This window comes from Amblyomma maculatum, chromosome 8, assembly GCF_055883805.1.
Source record: "Amblyomma maculatum isolate TAMU_Amacu chromosome 8, ASM5588380v1, whole genome shotgun sequence".
NCBI lineage: Eukaryota > Metazoa > Arthropoda > Arachnida > Ixodida > Ixodidae > Amblyomma > Amblyomma maculatum.
Window position 1 is genome coordinate 124,263,886 of NC_139351.1, and position 20,876 is coordinate 124,284,761.

At 44.7% G+C, this 20,876-nt stretch overlaps 2 protein-coding genes across 3 annotated transcripts in view; both read left to right on the top strand.

Annotated features, from left to right (window-relative positions):
- LOC146182465 (uncharacterized) overlaps positions 1-12,025 on the top strand; it is a 98,580-nt gene extending 86,555 nt beyond the window's left edge. For both annotated transcript variants that reach the window (XM_084577589.1, XM_084577590.1), the window contains exons 3-4: positions 3,435-3,781; positions 8,001-12,025. In XM_084577589.1, coding sequence (XP_084433715.1) covers positions 3,497-3,781; positions 8,001-8,255 — 540 coding nt within the window. In that variant the 5' untranslated portion in view covers positions 3,435-3,496 and the 3' untranslated portion in view covers positions 8,256-12,025. The remainder of the gene's footprint in view (positions 1-3,434; positions 3,782-8,000) is intronic.
- A 6,551-nt stretch (positions 12,026-18,576) lies between these two features.
- The window catches only part of LOC146182466 (dihydropyrimidinase-like), a 202,459-nt gene continuing 200,159 nt past the window's right edge, over positions 18,577-20,876 (top strand). The window contains exon 1 of the mRNA XM_084577592.1: positions 18,577-18,844. Within this exon, the coding sequence (XP_084433718.1) occupies positions 18,775-18,844 (70 nt within the window). The 5' untranslated portion in view covers positions 18,577-18,774. The remainder of the gene's footprint in view (positions 18,845-20,876) is intronic.

The following is a 20,876-nucleotide window of genomic DNA, read 5'->3' on the forward strand; positions in this document are numbered from 1 at the left end:
CAAGGCTGATCACCACTGTATGTCTGCTAGTCTGCAGGCTCTTTGTGTCAATGTATGAGGGAGAAACATGTACAGTTCGAGACAAAAACAGCGTAACTTCACTGGCGTCACGAATTACTGTGGCCTTCGATTACCAGAATGTCACAGACGCACTGCTTCCAATTTACGCGACACAAAGTGAATAATTCGTTATAATATATTCTAACATCTTACGGCATCCTTGGATAGTCGGTGATCCTAATTTATAATTGCGCAAGAAATGATAAACATTTGTTGAACTACATCCGTGAGGCTAATCGCTCGTTTGAATGTAGAAAAACTTGTACGGATATTATTCGTTGTCGCTTGCATATCGCTAATTGCGTTCACAAAAGTTACAAAAGTTAACTATAAAAATCTACCTAACCGATTTATTGGTGAACATGCCTGACCTCTGTTATTAACTTATTACTATGCCACAAAAACTTTTTTTTTTTTTTAAATCCTGAGCAGCCCACATTAAGCAGAGTGGTTTTACACTGTGAATACACCTGTGATGTCACTAGCTTTCAAAAGAAGGCTAATGTGCGTATGCTTCAAATAGAATCAATCCTTAGTCATAATCGCGGAAATGCTATTTTTTAGCACAAAGAAAACTTGAAGCCCATCACATTTCCTACATATTTTAAGCGCTTTTTATCTGTCTAGTAGCCTAACAGCTGTCGACAACACATGGACAAATAATTCTGCGATAAGAACATTCGCTAGGGCGAAAATCGGATATACGGTGTACACGACTGGAAGTTGAGAGCAGTAGGAGACTAACTTCTCTGTACACTCCTCGCCTTCTCTGTTTCATTTTGTATAGGCTAGTAGCGGGCTGCTTATTACTAACTGGAAGTGGAGGCTGAAACTAATACAAACATGCGTGGCAATTCCGAACGGAGAACTGCGTGAAGAAGGGCTATAGAACTGTTTTTCTCAGGCGTATAAAGAACGATAATTTCAAGCAAAAATGACTCACACGCCTTGAAACATCGGCTCATGCGAGTTGGTTTCGAAATAACCGTGACGTGAAGCTGTGTAGACAGCCTGTTTTTCGGACTACACTCTACGTCGCTGCTGACTGGGACCATTATTTACAAACATGGCAATGGTCTATGTGCTTTATATCATATGCTAAATATATCTGGCATTTTTAAGTCGAGCACTTGCGAGTTGCTTCCAGTTGTTCAAAAACATTTCAGTGTCGTTTGCTGATGGCAGGGTTGCGTGGTTTCGGCTACTACCAAATCCGTGACAAATCGGTGAAGTCACGGCCGCTTTAATGTTCTCAAACCGAGCAAAATGCTTGCGCAATTACCGAATCGCAGTCCGTAAACTGTGCCGCAGAAGAGCTGCATAAGCAGATTACGGTCGCCGTCTTTGAGAGACCTCCAAACCTACTTCGGATTGTTTATACGGATTCTTAAAAAGTCGTTTTTGCGGAGAAACCTCGCTTTGCGATTCGAACAGATTTCGTCCATTGTTATACTGTTGCGTTGGGTTGTATACTTTCAGGGCGCTCTTTTGTTTTCCTGGTCTTCCCTCTACTGCGCTGGTGCTTTTTATACCTCCAGTTGTTAGTTGGCGTCTCGACCGACTGGTGAGCTCGTTAAATAATTAAGAAAAGCGCCGCCTGGACAACCATGAACCAAGATATACTGCAGTCCCAGCATTAATGCCTCGATATGCAGATACATGTTTAGCGTCTCGCACAAGGCTCATGCGAAATCATCCACGAGACGAGGACGTCGTCTGCCCATGGACACAGTGTGATAGATGTACTCATCCGACAACGTTTTGTCTTAGGTATTCTAGAGTGTGGAATTCACCACCTTTTATTTGTTAGTTGTTCATCCAAACGCTTGGTGGCAGCACGTAATGCTGGTTTTTGTTTCCCTTACACCTGTGCGAATCATTTACCAGCGCCTCGATCTTCGTTGCAAGCCTGTTCGTTGTTGCACGGTAAGCCTGTAGCTCGAACTTTCCGAGAAAAAAAGTTACTGGTTCCAACATACATACAGGGGTTTATTCAGATAAGAGCGGTAATAGCGGTCTCATGATCATTTTTTTTTTCAGCGAAATGTTTATATGTGTTGAGAAAATGTGTCGACACAAAGCAATCATCGTTAGTTTTGCAAGATACGTAGTACTTTTCTTGAAAAAATTTATCTCATAAGGGGTTGAGCGACTGCAAATGGGACACCATGCGGGTAGGCATCTTCTAATTGGATGTTACAGAAATCATGAAATTATAGTGCTCATTCGGATATTAACGCTGCTGACACACACACACACACACACACACACACACACACACACACACACACACACACACACACACACACACACACACACACACACACACACACACACACACACACACACACACACACACACACACACACACACACACACACACACACACACACACACACACACACACACACACACACACACACACACACACACACACACACACACACACACACACACACACACACACACACACACACACACACATATATATATATATATAGTTTCACAGCGGGCATTGGGGGTAATTTTAGCTGAGCGATGTGAATCTAGTGTTCAGCGGTCGCGAATTGGGTACTTTGATAAAAATTGACCTTCCCCTTTAAAAAAAAAAAACACTTACTGATAACGTACTGATGAATTTGTGTTTCCCTCAAAAAGGGTTTTCGCACTGTGTACGAAAAGTTCCGCATGATTTTGAATTGTATGCGAAAGCGAACCCTGGCAGTGGCAATCAAGATACCTGGAAGTATAGTTATTTAGTCGATAGAATAATTTAACATCAAAACCACAGTCAGCCTTTTCACACTAATAAAACAGCTTAGAAAACCTTATGCCAGATTTGTCTTCTTAATATGATATAGAATAATTCCCTGAGCATGTAGCGGTAGCAGCAAAAGTAGTATTAATAAAATCCCTTAAAAGTTAAAAATTTAAGAGTAGCAATGGCAGTAGTAACAGAAGTCGTAGTAGTGACAGTAGGAGCAGCAGTGGTAGTAATAATAGTAGTGGTATTAATAGTGGTATTAGCAGTTGTAGTAGAAAAAGAAGAAAAAGTAGTAGTAGTGGTAGTAGTAGTAGTAGTAGTAGTAGTAGTAGTAGTAGTAGTAGCAGTAGTAGTAGTAGCAGCAGCAATAGTAGTAGTAGTAGTAGTAGTAGTAGTAGCAATGGTAGTAGTAGTAGTAGTAGTAGTAGTAGTAGTAGTAGTAGTAGTAGTAGTAGTAGTAGTAGTAGTAGTAGTAGTAGTAGTAGTAGCCGCAAGTTTTCTTAAACCTGAATGAAGGCGGCGTCTTGTTTGGTTCCTAGAATACACTGCATTGGTAAGCCCGGAAGAGGCAAGCAGTAAGACTGACCATGACGTTCCTTTCATCTCGTAGGCAAACCAGGCCGCCGCCTCCGGGAGTGAGCGGACGATCTGATGTGTCGGTGACAACCGCGCATGATGGAGCGGCGAATCCCCCACGTCCGAGACGTGTTCAGCGACCTGCGCTCCTACGACCACTCTCCCAGGTCGAGGCGCAAGGAGTCTCCCAGCCCGCTGCCAGCGCCGCGCCACCACGCCCCCAACAACCAGTGCAATCAGAACCGCCACCAGGCGCCCGGCAACCCTGTGGACGGAGGAGGGGTGCAGAACCCTCTCACTGAGCGCGACTTCCGGCACCTGGAGCGCCACCTGTCCATGAAGAAGACCATTCGGAAGCAGATCAGTCGTAACTTGGCCCAGGTGACGTGCTGGAAGGCAGTTCCCTTTTTGTTTTACTGAACAGCAACACAATAAGCGAATGCCTGTTTAACTGGTTATTGAATAGCACAAAGAAAACAACGTGGTGCACATGGATATTCAGTGGCGTGAAGGTATACGGCCGCCACCGGACCTTAATGCAATAGCGTTAAACGCCCCGCCCCGTTCACCGAAACTTCAGTGTCGGCGACCTTCCGCCGAAGCTGACGTCAAGAGTAAAAAATCACGATCATGGCATTGGCAGGCTGGAGCTGGCAGCCAACATGGCCACGCACTGACTGGACGCGTAGGGTTGCCTGACATTAAGCTTAGAAGGAGCTGCTAACTCTGGACTCCCCTTTCACACGCGGGAGGGTGATATGAGAATCAGCCTGCCAGGACCCTTGCATTCGCGTTACCCCTAGACCATGCAGACACGCTCATACGGCTTGGTTAAAGCGGGGCTTTATATGCGGGTTGGTAGCCTACTTTATCGCGTCATGACCTTAAAGGCGGAGCTTTAGTGTCCCCATAACTGTTAGTGAGCGGGGCCATTTACTATATCGCGTTAATAAAATAAGGACATCTTGGGGTTTTGACACAGCTAACCACTCGAGAGCTTCACCTGCGCTTTCGCAGGGCTGCTTTTACATAGCTGCCTTTTGACGTTTCTGTTCGCGGTCATGAGCTGGGCTGTTCTATGGTCACCCTTCGAGCGATAGCTTAAAAGAGCATATGAAAGAGAAAAAAGGAAAAAAAAAAAAAGCAGCTTGAATATCAGGCTACTTAATGTAGGCAATTGCCATTCAGGCTTTTTCATTCGATTTTCGCAGTGCTAATTCCTTTATCCATTATCCCTAGGCTCCCGCGTCGTGTAGTCTGGCATACACTATCAGTACGGACAAGGTTGCACTTTTTCGACCGCATATCCCCGGGGCTTTTACTGGGACCACGTTGAAGGTCCCATCCCGCAGGCAAAGTTGCGCCCTGGCAGCAAGAGATGGCGCCATTAGCAAGCCACTGAGAATGTTTCGCCACTTTCAGAGCACAACAAGCCTTTAAAGCTGCCGCTGTACAATGCTTAAAGGGACTGTGCCACCTCGCGTGGTGCAGATATATAATAATAGGCATTGGATTTAACGCAGGATATCGCCCTTTTGTTTCTGTACAATAATCGTTTTTCTAATGTATCTAATTATCTCGGAATTCCTGACTTAACCAACACCGCCTCCTTTTAAACATTTAATGCCGCACCTATTATCGACTTAATTTGAAGTCTTCTCGAAAGTCTCCATATGCCAGTCATATGCACTCCAAGGCATTCTTATTCTTCTAGCTATATCACTCTTGCGGTTTGGAGCTGCAAATTACAATCTGCTCAAATAGATATGTTTTCAATTACCAGTTTAAGTGATTCGCTGCTTATTGTACAACGAGGCCAGGCCGTCGGGCAATGTACTTCAATTTTTTTTATATTAATTCTGAGATCCACCGTTGTACTTTGCTTCTCTAAGCTTTAAATGACACTTTGAAATGGTACCCCTGAGCTATTTACTCAGCATTGTTGTCAGCAAATCGAATATAAATAAAAGTATTATGTGCTAACTTTTATGAGCAACTATTTTGAACACAATTTTCTCAATGCAATCGCTAAACGCATTGTGAATGACGTTAGCTACCCCCCCCCCCCCCCTCCTCCTAAATGACATCGTTAACCAATATATTTAGTTATAAAATACTGCGGACATGTAGCATGCCCAACCAGGAGAGTGTTCAAGCACAAAAACGTCCGCAAGTGCAATCTGTTATACAATCGATACAATAATGCGGAATAATGCAAACCTGAATAAGCCCTACCGTGGTGGCGCAGTGGTTAGGGCGCCCGAGTGCCGTGTCCAAGGATGTGAGATCGAATCCCGATCGTGGCGGCCGCTTTACAATGGAGGCTAAAAACAAGGTGCCTGTTTGCTGTGCGGTGTCAGTGGACGTTAAGGAGCCGCAGGTACTCGAAATCTCGAGAGATTTCTACTACGGCGTCATAGCCGGAGTCACTTCCGGACGTTAAAGACCGTTAACCGAACCAAACTAAACAAAAATGCATAGTGCAACGTGGCATAATAAAATACATAGAGGACAAAACGCATGACATAAAACAACTGCAGAGCATCAATCAACGAGGGTGAAAACAACTGGCAAACAAGTGGGAACTGCTTTGAAAACAACTGGCAATGTGTGACAGAACTTTCCATTCAGAAAATGTTCATAGAAAAAATGAGTACTTATATGAGTTGGTCCGCGAAATAATGGGCACGAGACATAAGCTGTGCCTGTAGGCGTGAGGGTCACGTGATATCTTTGGCGATATAGTTTTCGGGTTGGATGCCTAGTCGGGAAAAATCAGGCATGCATGCTGCACCATTGCGTTCGGAGAGTCTATAGGCGCCTGTACCGATTGAAGATAAATCGAGAGGTAAGGCTTGTATTTCTACAAGTTTCCACGCGTCATTTGTTGTGAAGGGGTGCCATGCAGTGCAGACATATTTGACACTTGGTGTCACTATGAATTTATATGCCTTCAGCTGTAATGCATTGGAATAACTGGCCACACAAGACCCGAGAAAACGTTGTCTTTGACGAGTGAAGGAACATATATTGTCTATGAGATTTGTCAGTTTCATACGGGAAGTTATTGCGACGCCAAGTTGCCTATATTCGTTTACCTCTCTAATTAAATTGTTATTGTATCTGATACGCAAACATTAACTGGTTAATTTCTTACTAACGCCAGACAGCAACAGCTTTTATCAAAGTAAATAACCACTTCCTATTTGCCGCCCCGATTCGCTACTAGTTGTAGGCTAGGATTCAAAGCAAGCTGATCACCAACTGTTCTGATTCAGTTGCAAGTAATGAAATAATCAGTAATCAGCTTAACACATACAAGGACGGTTCGAGAGCTTTTACGAGGCCATTTAGTAAATGCGAACAGTGCTGGACCCAATCTTATTCTACATCACAGCCCTGTGCCGAACCATTTAGTTGAGGTAGCATAAGGTCCTACGCAAGAAGACGTCAGCAGTTTTGTCATAGAGCTTCTATGATGACATCATATTCCAATATGGCGATTGGAAGTGGATCCAGGAGCTTCGTGCGGGTTTGCATGATGGAAAACGTGGCTTTGATTGTAGAATTTTAACTGCGTCTAGATGCAAGATGTCAAACGTCCGAAATTTCATTCGTTGCATGTGCCATAGCTAATAATGGTATTGTTGTAGCCTTTGAGGAAAATGTTCATGCTGGTTCATGGAGGTCTCAGCATTTATGGAGAAAAATTTTTGAAGTCTTAACACTGTCGCGATATGCAGGACCGTGAAAACGATACAACAAAGGTGTGCGCTTATATCGTTCCAGCTTCACCACGCGTTTTCTGTTTCGTTTATTCATGCTATTTTCTGTTCGTGGAGCCAAGTACCAGCCGGCCCAAAGAGCCACACTTGTCAGTTTTTTCAAGGCTTTTTTAAAGGAAACGAGGTGGCTCCACTGCCGAATAAAAGGCACTGGGAAATTGCTTCAAGCTATCCAGACACCATGTTCGTAAGCTCCTCTGCAATGCCGGTGCGCATAGGGTCAGACTATTTACAGTTACTCCTATTCATATCTATACTTTACGCGCGACACTGCTGCCGCTCAAATGACTGCTAGCACAGGTGGCTAATGGGAATTATAGAAAAAGCGATATGCAGCTAATCTTTTCTGAAAAACAGCCCTGTCTTTACGCTTCACGGGTGTCTGTCCTGCGCGAGAAGCAGCTTTTCTCGTGTGTCATGCTATAGTGTACTAGTATAGTCAGGCTCAAGGCATCAAGACTACCACCTAAGTAACGTGCTGTTAATAAATTTGTTTCATAGCTAACCAATTCTGTTTCATTTATGAATACCAGGACGCGGAGAGAAGCTACGGAGTTGGTCTTTAACTATAAATAACGCGATTTAATTAATGGGGGAGGGCTTGTTTTCACTGATGCTAGAGCTGAAAAGGTGAACGAAAATAATAAAAACGTATCGATGCCAGAGCCGTTTTCAAAACAGTGTTGACATCGAGTGCCGTTTTTCATCGCAACCTATAGTTAAAGCTGAATGCCAGTTGAGAAAGGACTAATGAGTAGCAGCGTCGTTTTGATGCATCACTCTGTGAACGCTTCTTTCTTGCTTCTGTTTCGCAGGCCTTCGTGGAGGACCCGAAGGTGTTATGCAACAATGCGGTTAACAACAACCACAGCCGGCAGCCTCCGGCGCAGCAACCGCAGGTGATAACGCTGACGAGGGCCAAGATTGCGCGCTCAGACCAGACCTTCCTGGACATGCTGAAGGAGCCCAACAACAAGCCCGTCGAGGACACCGGAAGGACCGAGTCTTGCTCCTCGAACCAGCCATCTTTCTGGAAGTTCCTCGGCATTAAGGGAAAGGGAAAACGATGAAGTGCCCCCCAGTGTGGTACGAAGACGCCTGCGTCGAGCCAACCGCTGCTATCCTCTTCGACCCTTGCGTTTTGCTCCCTTGGGGCTTCCGAGTATGAGTGCTTCTATTTGTGACTGTGTTGTGCCTTTCTTCGCTCCTTAAGGAAAAGTGCGCGTTTATGGTTTTTTTTTTTTTCATTTTTACTTCGCTGGAAGACGTGACTTGTAAACGTGGCATGGATTTTGGGGTCAAATGTGGATTGACTGCGACACAGGCTGCTTCGATTCGAGATCTTTCTGGGCGAACGGGCCGAGTCTGCCTCTGGCTGTAAAAAGTGTTGCGATGTTTCCCGACGCTCGTAGCGGAACGGCTAGTCCTTCATATAGGTGAGAGAAAAAAAAATATGGACGATACGCACCATTCGTGGTGACGAATTTTGTTCGCCGACGAGGTTCCGCTTGGCTATTACGGCTTGGAATGCCTTCGTCGCAAGAGCCCGGGATGCAGGCGGTCAGTTGCCAGGACTTAAAGTGTTCCGTAGCTGCCGACATCGGACGCCGGAACGTCTTTTATGCAGTCAGCAGCTACACATTCACACAAGCTTGGCGCGCGATGTAATGAAGCGATACATGGTGGTCCAGCGATGTGTCATGACTCTATAAGGAAAGTTAGGCTCTGTGCTTCGATCTGTACGTTGTTGCAGCAGAAGTCGCTTGTTCAATCCTGCGGTGGATATGTCCAGCTAAGTGTTCTGTCGGAGGGTATTTCGAAGTAGGTGATTGTGCAAACGACGTCGCTGCACGTTATTTGCATATGCGCACGAAGTCTTCTGGGCGAGTCCTTGGCGTTGAGCGCTTGAGTTTGTATACAACGGCACCGATCAAGGCCCATCTGCTGAGTCACCGTAAATACGCTGGAGATAGAGGGTGTTTGAAATGTGCGTATGAGATCGTTTTTGACGTCACTATTTTGTTTGACGTCTTTCGCGGGTTTTTGCAGCTCTAAGGTAACGCGGTGAGAAATCGGCATTGTAGGATTCGTTTCGTAAATAGGTCAGCGTTTTTTGTGGCCCCTCTTCTATCGGCCAAGTTGTGCTTTTTGTTTATTATTTGACCCATTGTTTTAGATACAAGACTATGCTGCGCCTTGACACCGTGTCTCCTCCAACACAAAGACGGTGGTTTGGCATGCATTTCCTATACTGAGAGTCAAGGTGACTGTATACTTGATGAACGCTAGGAAATACGGAAGCTGCGAGCTGCCCTCTCGAAGAACTTGCAGCTTTTATACGTCTGACGTGTCTTTCTCACTTCCTGGAAATAACCATGTTCCACCATACTCTAAGCTCATCGTGGTATTCTTCCTGTGTGGCCAGTCGTTAGTGGTCGTTTGTTATGATAGCTAATGAACTTTTGGTAAACCGTTCATTCCTGGCCAGTTTCACGCTGTTTGTATTGTGATATTTTTTACTTTGATCATCACATATGACGTTTGTTTTTTACTTTTAGGTCCTTTATGTTTGTAGCCAATAATAAGGTGTGCGGAATATGCTCTGCGGTCACGTGAGCTTTACAGGACTACGTGACACACGGCTTTTAACCCTATGTGGACTGCCTGCTGCCGAACAACCCTTCAAAAAGCCTGTTTACTGAACCGAATTGATCTATTTCATTACAAACTACTCATTCATTTACGACAAGGAATGTCGGGTCGTGGCTTACATCTCATTTCGCCTTTCATGTAGTACAGCTTTTCGAAACAAACTTTTTGAAAAAAAAAAAAAATAAATAAACTTCATCCCTAGAGTCATGCAGCAATATTGTAATCCCGGGTCGTCGGGAATTGCTCAAGCAGAAAACCTGCTTTCCTCCGGTACCACCCCTGCTGTGCGGATTTCAAGTGAATCACCATTTGAAAATTCAGCTTCGACGGCTCGAGAAGGCTGCTCTTTTATATATATCTCGCAAAAGTGCGGCAAGGCTTGCACGCAGTTCTGCCTAGCTATTTGCATGGGGTAGACTGTGACAATCTGTAAACCGACGTCACTAAGACAGTAATATCGGTTATTTTGTTAACGCGTTACGCTGTTGCTATATTTTCTTGAACACCCAATCAGGAGGACATGTACCCCGTGACCCACATTCTCTGTGGATGAAGCGATGAAGTATAGGATGATCAATTACCCTAGGATAGCAGACAATAGCGATTTGCACAGCACGTGCATATATGTGCTAATTAAGGTGTAAGGTGCCAAAATCAGCCTCAACTATCTTAATTATGTTCAAAGCAGCCGCCTCTCTTCAGCGGTGGCATGGCAGGCACTCTATCAACGAGGCCGGTTTGACTCTGCAGTGTGTTCTGAATTGAGGGAGGAGGGAACAGTTCCTAAATTTTGCCGAAACATGTGATCGTGGTAAGTAAAGAAGCCTGCGCAAAAATCTCTGTTGTTAGCTCATCGTTTGAGCAATGGAATGGAACAATGTCTGAGAAGGCTGTACCTCAGATATTTGCTCATCTGATTTAATTCTCTCGTGCTATAACATTCACGCGGTACTGCCATTAGCTTAGGATTTTGACAGATGAACAAGACGAGCCGTATAATGGTAGAACTGCCCTTCGAATGTTGTCTACCTAAATCGCACTGCTGGTAATCTACAGTCATTAGAATAATGTAACGCACTTTAAAATAAAGGACCAAAAATTTTGCAACTACCGCAGTGGTCGCTTCTTAACTAGGAGAAAAATGTCTACAAGCCAGTGTGCTTATGCTAGTTATGGCTCGTTTATTTCTCGTATTTTGTTTCTATAAGGAGCTGTGAAACGGCCAAAAGCGAACTGTTCTGTTGGCTCGCACGACAAATACCCGTGTTTTGTTAGTGCGCAGCCGACTTTTTATTTCCCCATCAGCCGCTGTACTTAATTTTTCTTCAACACGTTCCACCCTAGCGGCTGGGTACGTAATTACACCCTTCCGTGTGTTTCTCGCGAAAACTGACTCATTGATTAAATAGTGATAATGGTCACGCATATGTCCCAGAAACCGGGAGGAGCAAATGGCGAACTTTTCATAATATGCATTTTGGTATGAGTCTATAACGGCATTTCCATTTGCCTGTGCATCAGTGATGAATGGCGGCTGACATCAAGAGATAAAAACAAAATAGTTCATCTTAGAGCGCAGTTTCTCGTCTTGTTGATATCTATGCCGTCACAAGCCTGTGAGACGAGGGGGACTCGAGGAAAGAGGAAAGTTTGGATTGTTCACGCCAAAAGTTTTCACTGCCTATCTATTATAAGTGCTTTCCTGTGTGCCCAAGTCGGGCCCAACTTTTATCGCCCATTTATTTCCCCTGTCACGTGCAGATTTGTGAATCGAGCAGTATGCACGATCAACCTGCGCGTCTTTTCTTTCACATGCCCAAATAGCCTAGCCTTAATGTTGCAAAGTAGTCGCATTTGGAGTGCTATGACTTGTTTGGAGTGCTATTACTTGTTATCTCTATACTTCTCAAAGTCAGATGTTGGGGTGTGCTTTCGCCATTTTTTTTCGACACACAATAAAGAGGTATATACACACGAGATGTATTGAACCAGCACACAGATACACACACACTAAAAGAAAGCGATGCGAGCAAGAATCGAGTGGATGGCGTTAATGACACCAACTGTGGTGGGTATGGCAGTGACGCCCGGGTACAAAAATATCTACGAATGCTTGGGGTTTGAATGGATGCCTTTGACTGTACATACGAAGCGGCGAGATCACTATGCAATAAAAGGCCGAACAAGAGCACCGCAAGTGTCGTGTTTTTCAAGACTCTCTTCCCTTTTGAATCTAGGGCTGGCTGCCGGAATTTATAGAACTCCGAACAAAACGAATGATCGCATCGACCAGTTCACGGCGGTCATCCTTGAGGAAGTACTTACGCACGGGTCTTAGTCTGACCTTAAACAAGATCTACTCTCTCCCTACCATGCTGCAGCGTCTAATCCGGGCTCGGATTTCCGCTCACTCGGAAGCTGAGATTCCATAATTTTCTGAATGGGCATAAAAAATCAGCTTCCAGTTTCAGACATGACTGGGTAACATCGTGTAGAATTTCATATTCATGAAGCTTGACGTCAAGCTACCTGCTTTCGCCATCCAGGCTGTCTTGTAGTCCTTCCCTTCCCTCTGGGCATGCCCATGCTCAGAGGGGACACAGAGGGTTTACAGTGATTACAGGGAATCTTCAATGGCCAGCAAATCTAACTACGACTCCGAGACGTCTCTTGGAGCCAGTTCTTTGGCTACCATGGCAGTTTTCGTCATCTGTCCGAGTAACTTCGTCACAAGGTAAGAGAGCGCCAAGGAGAAAAAGGGTCAGCGTGGGAAGGTGGCGGAGGAGTAGGCGAGTCCGCGCAGTTTAGCCACGAGTGAGGGGCAACAACTGTTCGACTTGTCGCGTTTGATGTGCAGAAACTGGCTGTGTTGGCTTCATGCCAGGAGGGAATGTTGGGCTGGTGCCCGCTGTTGTAAATAAAAAGTTTTCCAAAATGCCACCAAAGCGGGTCCTCACTCAGAAGAATCAGGTTAAGCCTTCCCCCATGCAGAAATAAAGCACGGCAATGGAACAATACACATAATGCTCACCAAAGATGACACCGTTCACAGGAAACAACTATGGAATGCATCCCATTAATTAGGTAATTGTTTCTAATCTTTTAGCATAGTTTTTTTTCTTAAAGCAACATATGGCAAGACTCAGTCTGTCAGGCTTCGCGGCTCAAGAGCATGCAGTTCACGTTGGCTCTGGAGCGAACGGCCACGCAAAAAGCGGTTGACGTCTTTCTAAACGTACCATCGTTGCAACGTGGAGTTGTGAGAGTGAGAGAAAACGGTAAACTAAAACAATCAGTAAACCTAAGCTTATGGCTTAGCTTTGTATACAGAGTTTATAGCATATAGCATAGCTACACGTAACAACATGCCGAGTTAGCACACAATTACTGTTCGTGCCAGTGGAAAGTGTCTAGAAGAAACAGTGGAAAGCAGCTTAGGGAATGGATTTGCGCGGCGAGGGATTCTAGGTGGCAAACTTCAAGAGGTTTCTAGGTTGTCACCAAAAACATTGCAGCTTGTACGTGTACATGCATTTTCTTGTCTGGAGGGGGACAGGGGTACAACTCTGCTTACAGTAGCACAGTCTGGCCGTCTGTATCAGTGGAGAGTAGTGAAGAAATCGTGGAGGTGGTCTTAGTGAATGTCTCATCACGACAGAGAGTCTATGCAAAATAACTACAGCACTGGCTCGAGGACCATGCAACCTAGAATATTGTATGCGTAGTGCTTTTTTTTTTTGAGGGGGGGGGGGGGGGGGGGAGGGTTAGCATTATCATTGCGCTTACAGTGCAATGTCTATGGCACAGCCTGGTCCTCTATACAGCGAATAGAAACTAGCGAGAAAGCTTTGAAGGCGGATTAGTGAATGCCCAACAGGATGAGTGATCCTATACGTAATAACCACCGAAAAGTTTCAGGGAACTAGGTAATTAAGATTGCAATTAATATTTTTGGCGCGTTTCCAGCGTCTGCGGCACGGAATGCTGCCAATGCAATGACAGAAGTGCGCGGAATGAATGAGAGGAGAGTGGGTAGGCAGCATATGCAGCGCTGGGCACAATATAGTCCGGGTAATGTATAACTATTTCATTATTCAAATGGCATGGGTTAATCACCAGCTACGCTCCTGGCTATAGTGAATCAGAGATGTCAGTTCATAGTGTAGACGCAGTGGGTACGGGCCATGTGAGATGTTCGCTGCAGCATCACGCTGTTGAAGGCATGGGCCACTCAAATATTGGTGTGCATTTGCGGTATAGATACGGCAAAGCTATGTTGCATGTGAGAATGTGGCTCACTGGTGTCAGGTGTACTTCTGCAAGCGGTCAAACCAGCGCCGCAACAGACAGGCCACCGGCGACGATTGAAGCTGACAGTGCTTACCCCGAACATCCTAGTTACTGTGGCTAGCCATATATTTACCTTGGGGCGAGCTATTGGGTATTAATAGGATGTTATATAGGACAATATGTAAGCAGAAAAAGTAGAAAATGTTGATTAGCAGCCATATGTGCTCTACAGCCACTCGCCGTTTACAGACAGAATTTAAAACGATTCGGTACCGTTGCCAAATCACTTTTGGGGTTGAAGGGAGATTGAATGGGAATGGTAAATCAGGGAAGACTGATATGTCTGTCACGTGAAAGCAAATATATTGTTTGTGGTGAAGACAACGCTTTTATAATCCGGAAAATGGCGTAAAAGCGAATTGTAGCTGTAGCAATCACTTGCTGCTTCGCGAAGCGGCCATGGCTAACACGTTTGCAAGACTCCTCCAGAAACGCTATGGCGCGGCGTCGTGTCAGTGACCAACTACCGTCTAAATACAAGGAAAGAAGAATGGCGAGGGTAGCCAAGAATGTGGAGTCTCATAAACAGAGCCACACAGATGCTGGACAGGAAGATAGATGCAAACACGAGCGCTGAATCCATCTGCTTATGGCGCATGTACGCAGGACGTTCAGAGTCGCAAACAATCCACGTCATCCACGCTGTAATGAGTTTGCTAGACGACCGTTGAAGCTGCTCCGCACTCACTTCAGCCCTCCAAACCCGGCACTCTACGCACGCTGCGAGCGTGATAACACCTCACACGATCAACTCATTAACAGCGATGCGAGCTCGTGGTCTTCGATGCTGTTGCGCAGGGGGAAAGAGAATGTGTTTTTAGATGTGTTGAAAAATATACGAAAAGTACCATATGACCAACTCTCCTCTTATTTGGCTCATTAAAAAGAAGTTTCTCAACGTAGGTCATCACGCATGCAGAATGCGTGTCCATTGCTCACAAGAAAACATGTTCCGCTAGCAAACATGTACATCCAGCATGTAGCGTGCTCTTCAAGGTTATGCATGTATTCCCGGCGAGTGGAACGCTACAGATGGGCTGAATGTACCTTGATCTCTTTACGCTTAATTACAAACGACAAGGAGCAATTCATCAGTGGTGTCAATGCGGCAACCATAACAAAGGCAGTCACAAGGGCCACTTGCGATCATACTTAATGCCTCAATGCCTCCAATCAGGTGATCTATGAAATGCGTTGAGCACGACTGCAGTTGACATGCTTCTTGGAGAACTCTCGAGGTTTCTATGCAAACTTCATGGCAGCACACGACGCTCCGAATTAAGGACACTCATAAAAGTCATCTTCGCCGAGTGCGTCCGTGAGCGTGATCAAGAGCTCTTAAGTCGGAGGTTGTATGCTCGCATGATCTTAACTAGGCAGCACAAAACTTTGCAAGAAAACTTCTGTCAAATACCGGCGTCACAAGAATGTAACATGCAAACTTGTAACTGAATCCAAATTACTGTGATATAGCTAATCCCCTTTTATGCCGCATGAGATCCGAGAGTGTTATCCTTTACTTTTGAGATTATGCACCAGATGTGTAATGAAATATTTATGCAGCACACGACAAGATATTTTGCAGATACTTAACAGAAATATCTTTTTCTGTGCTCTTTTGCCCGAATGAAAAGTGTCGCTTCTTATATGTTCTTTAGTTCTGTACAATTTCGGAGTTATGTTGACCTACTGTTGTTAGTCTCGAATTCAAAGCAAAAGTAAAGTTTAAATACGTAAGAGGTCACATCACAGTTGAACGACGAGGCAAGGTGTAATTGTTGAGCCTTACTGATTGCGAGCCGAAGAAGGCAGTTTTCTCACTGAAACATGAGATGACCTGGGTTTGTCAAGCCGCAGCGCAGATTAAATGCGCATTAGAAAATCTAAAAACTGAAACTGCTGGTGCCAGCGGCCAGCTACTGATCTTAATGGCATACACGTGTCTTACAATACTAGGTAAAAAGTGAGATATTTCAAATTAGCTACTAGCCTATAAATTAGGATGATTAGCCAGAAAAGAAACTGTGCCTGAGGGCACAGTTGCATCTTATGCCTTCTTATGGGTACCGGTTATCCGGTAACTACTCATGACTGCAGATAGCGAAACTACAATCATTGCTGCTGGAAACGTCTGTCACTGGAAACATCGAATAGATCAGTGAAACTACCACTTTTTCTAACCGCAAATAAGAACTAGATTTGAAAGGAAATCGGAGCATGACTGCGCAAAAGCCGTAATAGTTGGTCAAGTGCCATTTTTTCACTTTACACACCTTCATATTTTTCTTATTTTCCAAGAAATGTCGTCTGAAGCGTCAGCAAAGAACGGACCAACACACCCTATATAATTAAGTTTATTCTCTCCTACATAACCCATACAAAAACAATTGGACCCACGCAATAAAAAAACACCAGTTGTTTTCGGGTTGCCATTTTCTTCAAGTAGACCGTAACGGTCCGCATAAAAAACAAGCCTAGCGAATACAGCAAGCGTTTCTGGCAGGTAAGGGACCAGCGAGTAGTCACGGTCCACCCATCGGAAACATATTTATCGGTGTCTGGGTCGTCGATGTCGTCGGCCGCTCCTCTTTTTCCTTAATTCTATGCGCACGCCAGGCCGACTGCAGAGCGAAAAAGCGAACGCCACCGCCGATGTCGAAACCCCAAGGATGAGGAGCAGGGAACACCACGCGAGCGTAGCGTCGAACTGTCCCAGCTGCCCCGGAGGCCAGGCCAGAAGAGCTGCCGACACTAGGCCTGCGACGAAAGAGCACGCTAGCACTTCTGACTATGAGTTATGTATGCTCTAGCTGGTATACCGTGCTCCTTAAAGTAATAACGCAAAACATATTTCGCAGTGTTCCAGGTATGAATTCATTCACACGCAGATATATACCATAAGTATTCTATGCATACGGTTGATATTTAGTGCAAAGAGAGTTCCTTCGTGTGCGTGTCTCATTCGTCAATATTTCGGGATGTCACGCTGCATCTAGAGAGCTTTTGAATGGGACTAGCATTATCATGACAATACTCTTCTCATACAGCCGGTTTATACTTGTTCCTACTCCTTCGACAGCTACAGTGGCTACAGGATACAGTAGATATACGTCACCAGTAGACGTCACACGTGGTCCAGTCATCGCTAGCATTATTATTTTTTTCTTTTGCACACCAGCGAGACACACAAAGCAACACTAGGAAGGGTCGAGTTAGCTTCCGTTCAACTGCGTGGATACCAAAGTGGCATGATAACTTCCATTGGAACAATATTTGCTTTACTCCATAGATTACATCCATGTTTTCTTTGTCCCTGATTCTCTGTGACACTTTGACGCAAGCTGTGCATCTACTGTGAGGTGTCCTGCGCACCGACCGCATTTCAAAGAAACCGAAAGACAAAAGAAAACGCAAAGTGTGTTGTACGATTTCAGTCATTTTAAGGAATCTCAGGGGATGTAAGCTGAAGCTGAGTCGCATTACGGCGCCCCGCGTACTGTGTATGTGCAGCCTTGAGACGTTAAACCTCACACAGCATACCATCTTAAATTGGCATATATGAGAAATGCGCAACAACCTAAACAGGACACAGTAGTCCTGTTTAAGTTGTTGCGCATTTCTCTTATATAGTATGCAGAACCAACTAGCCCGACAACACGCTCATCTTAAGCTGTGTACTTATACTTCATCTCACTAGCATGAGACGTTAAGATGCGTGCCTCGTCGGATGTTCTTTCTTCTGTGTGTTTCTCGTTTTCCGCTGTTATGTCTCTGAGCCAAATACAACCCACAAGTAACTCGATGCTTGAATAATCCCAGCTAGCGCATAGATTGGCACCAAATATACGTTATTGGGGTTGGTGCAGCCCTCTCAGATTAGTGGGTACATGGGTATTTGTGTATATTCGAACAGAAGCACAAACAAGGTTGAAATAAGGGGGAAAAGGGAATGGACAGGCAATTCGTTCCCTTGTTACCATCTTTTCAGCCGTTGTGATTTACGGTTCGAACCCTTCAAATAGCTAGGGTTTACTTCGTGTCACGACAAATATATGTTCCATACTTGCAGTGGTAATGCTAACGACACGGGCGGCGGCGGCGGTGGTGGAATGGCTCTTGCCTTATCTGCTCTCTTTTTGCCTATCAAGGTTGGTTTCCGACTTCTACGCCGGCGGTGCTTCACTGTTCATGGCTTGCTGGAACCGTCTTGCCTGCTGCTATTTCCCAAAGCGAAGTTTCTTTCTATTCTTCAGCACCAAATCTTGTTCACCCTCCAGACTTCATCTGCTGCGGTGACTGCGGAACTGCTCCCTGTTTGACGTCACGGAAATCGTGGAGGTGTTGTCGTGTTTCTGGTGCCGGAATTGCAACTGGGCACACGGGCGGCGGCGGCGGTGGTGGAAGGGCTCTTGCCTTATCTGCTCTCTTTTTGCCTATCCAGGTTGGTAAATTCACTTACTGTCCTGATAAATGCTGCTTCGCTACTATCGCCGCCGCCACCGTGTTTCGTGATTTTGCTCTGTGCTGTTTGCTACATGTAGTACGTTTTGTTTAACTGAATGCTACGGGGCATATGGAGCAACTGTCATGACAAACACATGCAAGTCCTGCGACGAGCCCCTGCCAGATGACGGACGCTTCCTCAAGTGGATGAAATGTGAGTCTTCTTACCATATCGGTAGTCGTCCTGGCTGGTGAGAGTCAACATTTAAGACTAAAGGCGAGAGTGGCCGCAGGGCATGGCGATGTGCAGCTTGCCGTTCAAAAGCCAAATGTGGGGACAAAACGAACCCTGATTCTGAGCTGTTTTTCTGGCAGACTTGACTCGACGGCTGGATGCTCTTGCTGGGCTGCCTACTCAGGTTAGCGAGATTAAGGACTCAATTGAGTTATTGTCCCAGAAGTACGGTGACATCTTGAATCGGCAGATTAAACAGGAATAAGACATCAGTGGTTTGAACAGCCGTGTTGGCAAATTAGAAGTTGCATGCGCTTCCTCTGATATTCAGCAACTGAAAGCGACTGTTAACGATCTTGAGTTCCGTAGCCGGAAGCTAAACATAAAAGTGCATGGCGTCCAAGCTTCGCCGAACGAGGACTTGCTCGCTAAGTTGAATGATGCGGCTAAAGCGGTAAACCTGCCAGACCTGACAGAGAATGACATTAGCGTTAAGCACAGGCGCCCACCAAAGCCAAACAAAGTACCAGGAATTATTGTTCGATTTTCCCAGCAGTCAACCCGGGATAAGTGGCTGGTAAAGCGGGAAATTCTCAGAAATAATTCGAGTGTTTCAATCACTGAGAACATGACCCAGTAAAACAGAGAGCTGCTTCGCTGCGCAAAAGAATGAGCAGAGAACAATGACTATCGTTTTACCTGGCATTGCAATGGCGATATTCTTGTAAGAAAAAGAGAGGGTGATAGTGCTCTTCACATTCGTTGTGCTGCTGACCTCGATAAGCTCTGACACTGTTTCACTTGACAGTGCCTTCTACTGCCTTCTGATCTTTCGTTTGGTTTCCTTTCATCATGCCTCCTTTTTCAACTTAGCTAGTAGACGTCACGAACCTTAAAAACGTGTATGACACTGATTGCCGAAAATCCCTCGGTTTTGTTCATTTTAACCTTAGATCGGGTAGAAATAAGCAGGATGAACTCGATCATTTTTTTTAGTAAAGCGCAAATACGCTTTTGCTGTTGTCATGTATTTAGAAACGTGGTTTGCCTCTGAAAAAGATGTGTTTGCATTTCCAACGTACAAATCTTGCTACATGAATCGCACAGGAAAGAGGCGGTGGCGTAGCAATGTCAATCTCAAACTCAATAGATTCTGAATTAATGTCTGAATTCTGCTTCATCGCACCCTTTTATGAGACGCTCGCTGTGCGATGTGGTACATCAATCTTTTGTGTTTGTTACCGACCTCTCTCAATTAATGTCAGTTTGTTCTTTTCTTTTTTAGATTCCCCTTTTAGAATTCGTGAGTGAAAGAAAATATGCATTATTTATAGGTGGTGACTTCAACATTAACATATTAGCCGGTAGCAAGGATAAGATAGAACTAGAAGCCCTACTAAACTCTCATTCCTGTCAAAACTACATAATGTCCCCTACGCGGATCACCCTGAAATCAACAACACTTCTAGATCTCTTTATAACCAACTTAGATTCCTCTCTTGTTAGTGCTGGAACCTTAAATAAGAATTATTGTGACCACCTGCCCATATTTATGTTTGTCAATAAAGTTATTGACAAACCTAAACAGGTGCGTTCGGAATATTCATACAGACTTATTACTCCTGAAACGCTAACTGCTTTTAGAGATTTCTTAAGCCGCGCAAATTGGGTCGTTGTGTTTGCAGTGAGCGACCCCAATTCGGCATATGATCTATTTATGGAAAAGTTCTCTGAAATATATGTTGTTTGTTTTCCGTTGAAGAGATTTAAAACATGCAAAAAAAGTCGGCAGCCCTGGATAAATACAGAAAGCCTCAAGCATATAAAAAAGAGGGATCAACTGTTTAAAATATTTACAGTCAGCAAATCCCCCGAAGCGTTAAAAGAGTACAAAAAACAGAAATTTTGTAACCAAACACCTTCGTAATGCAAAAAAGCAACATTATTCTAACCTGTTTAACTCTACAGAGAGACGCACTGACAATGTTTGGAAAGCACATAACAGTGTATT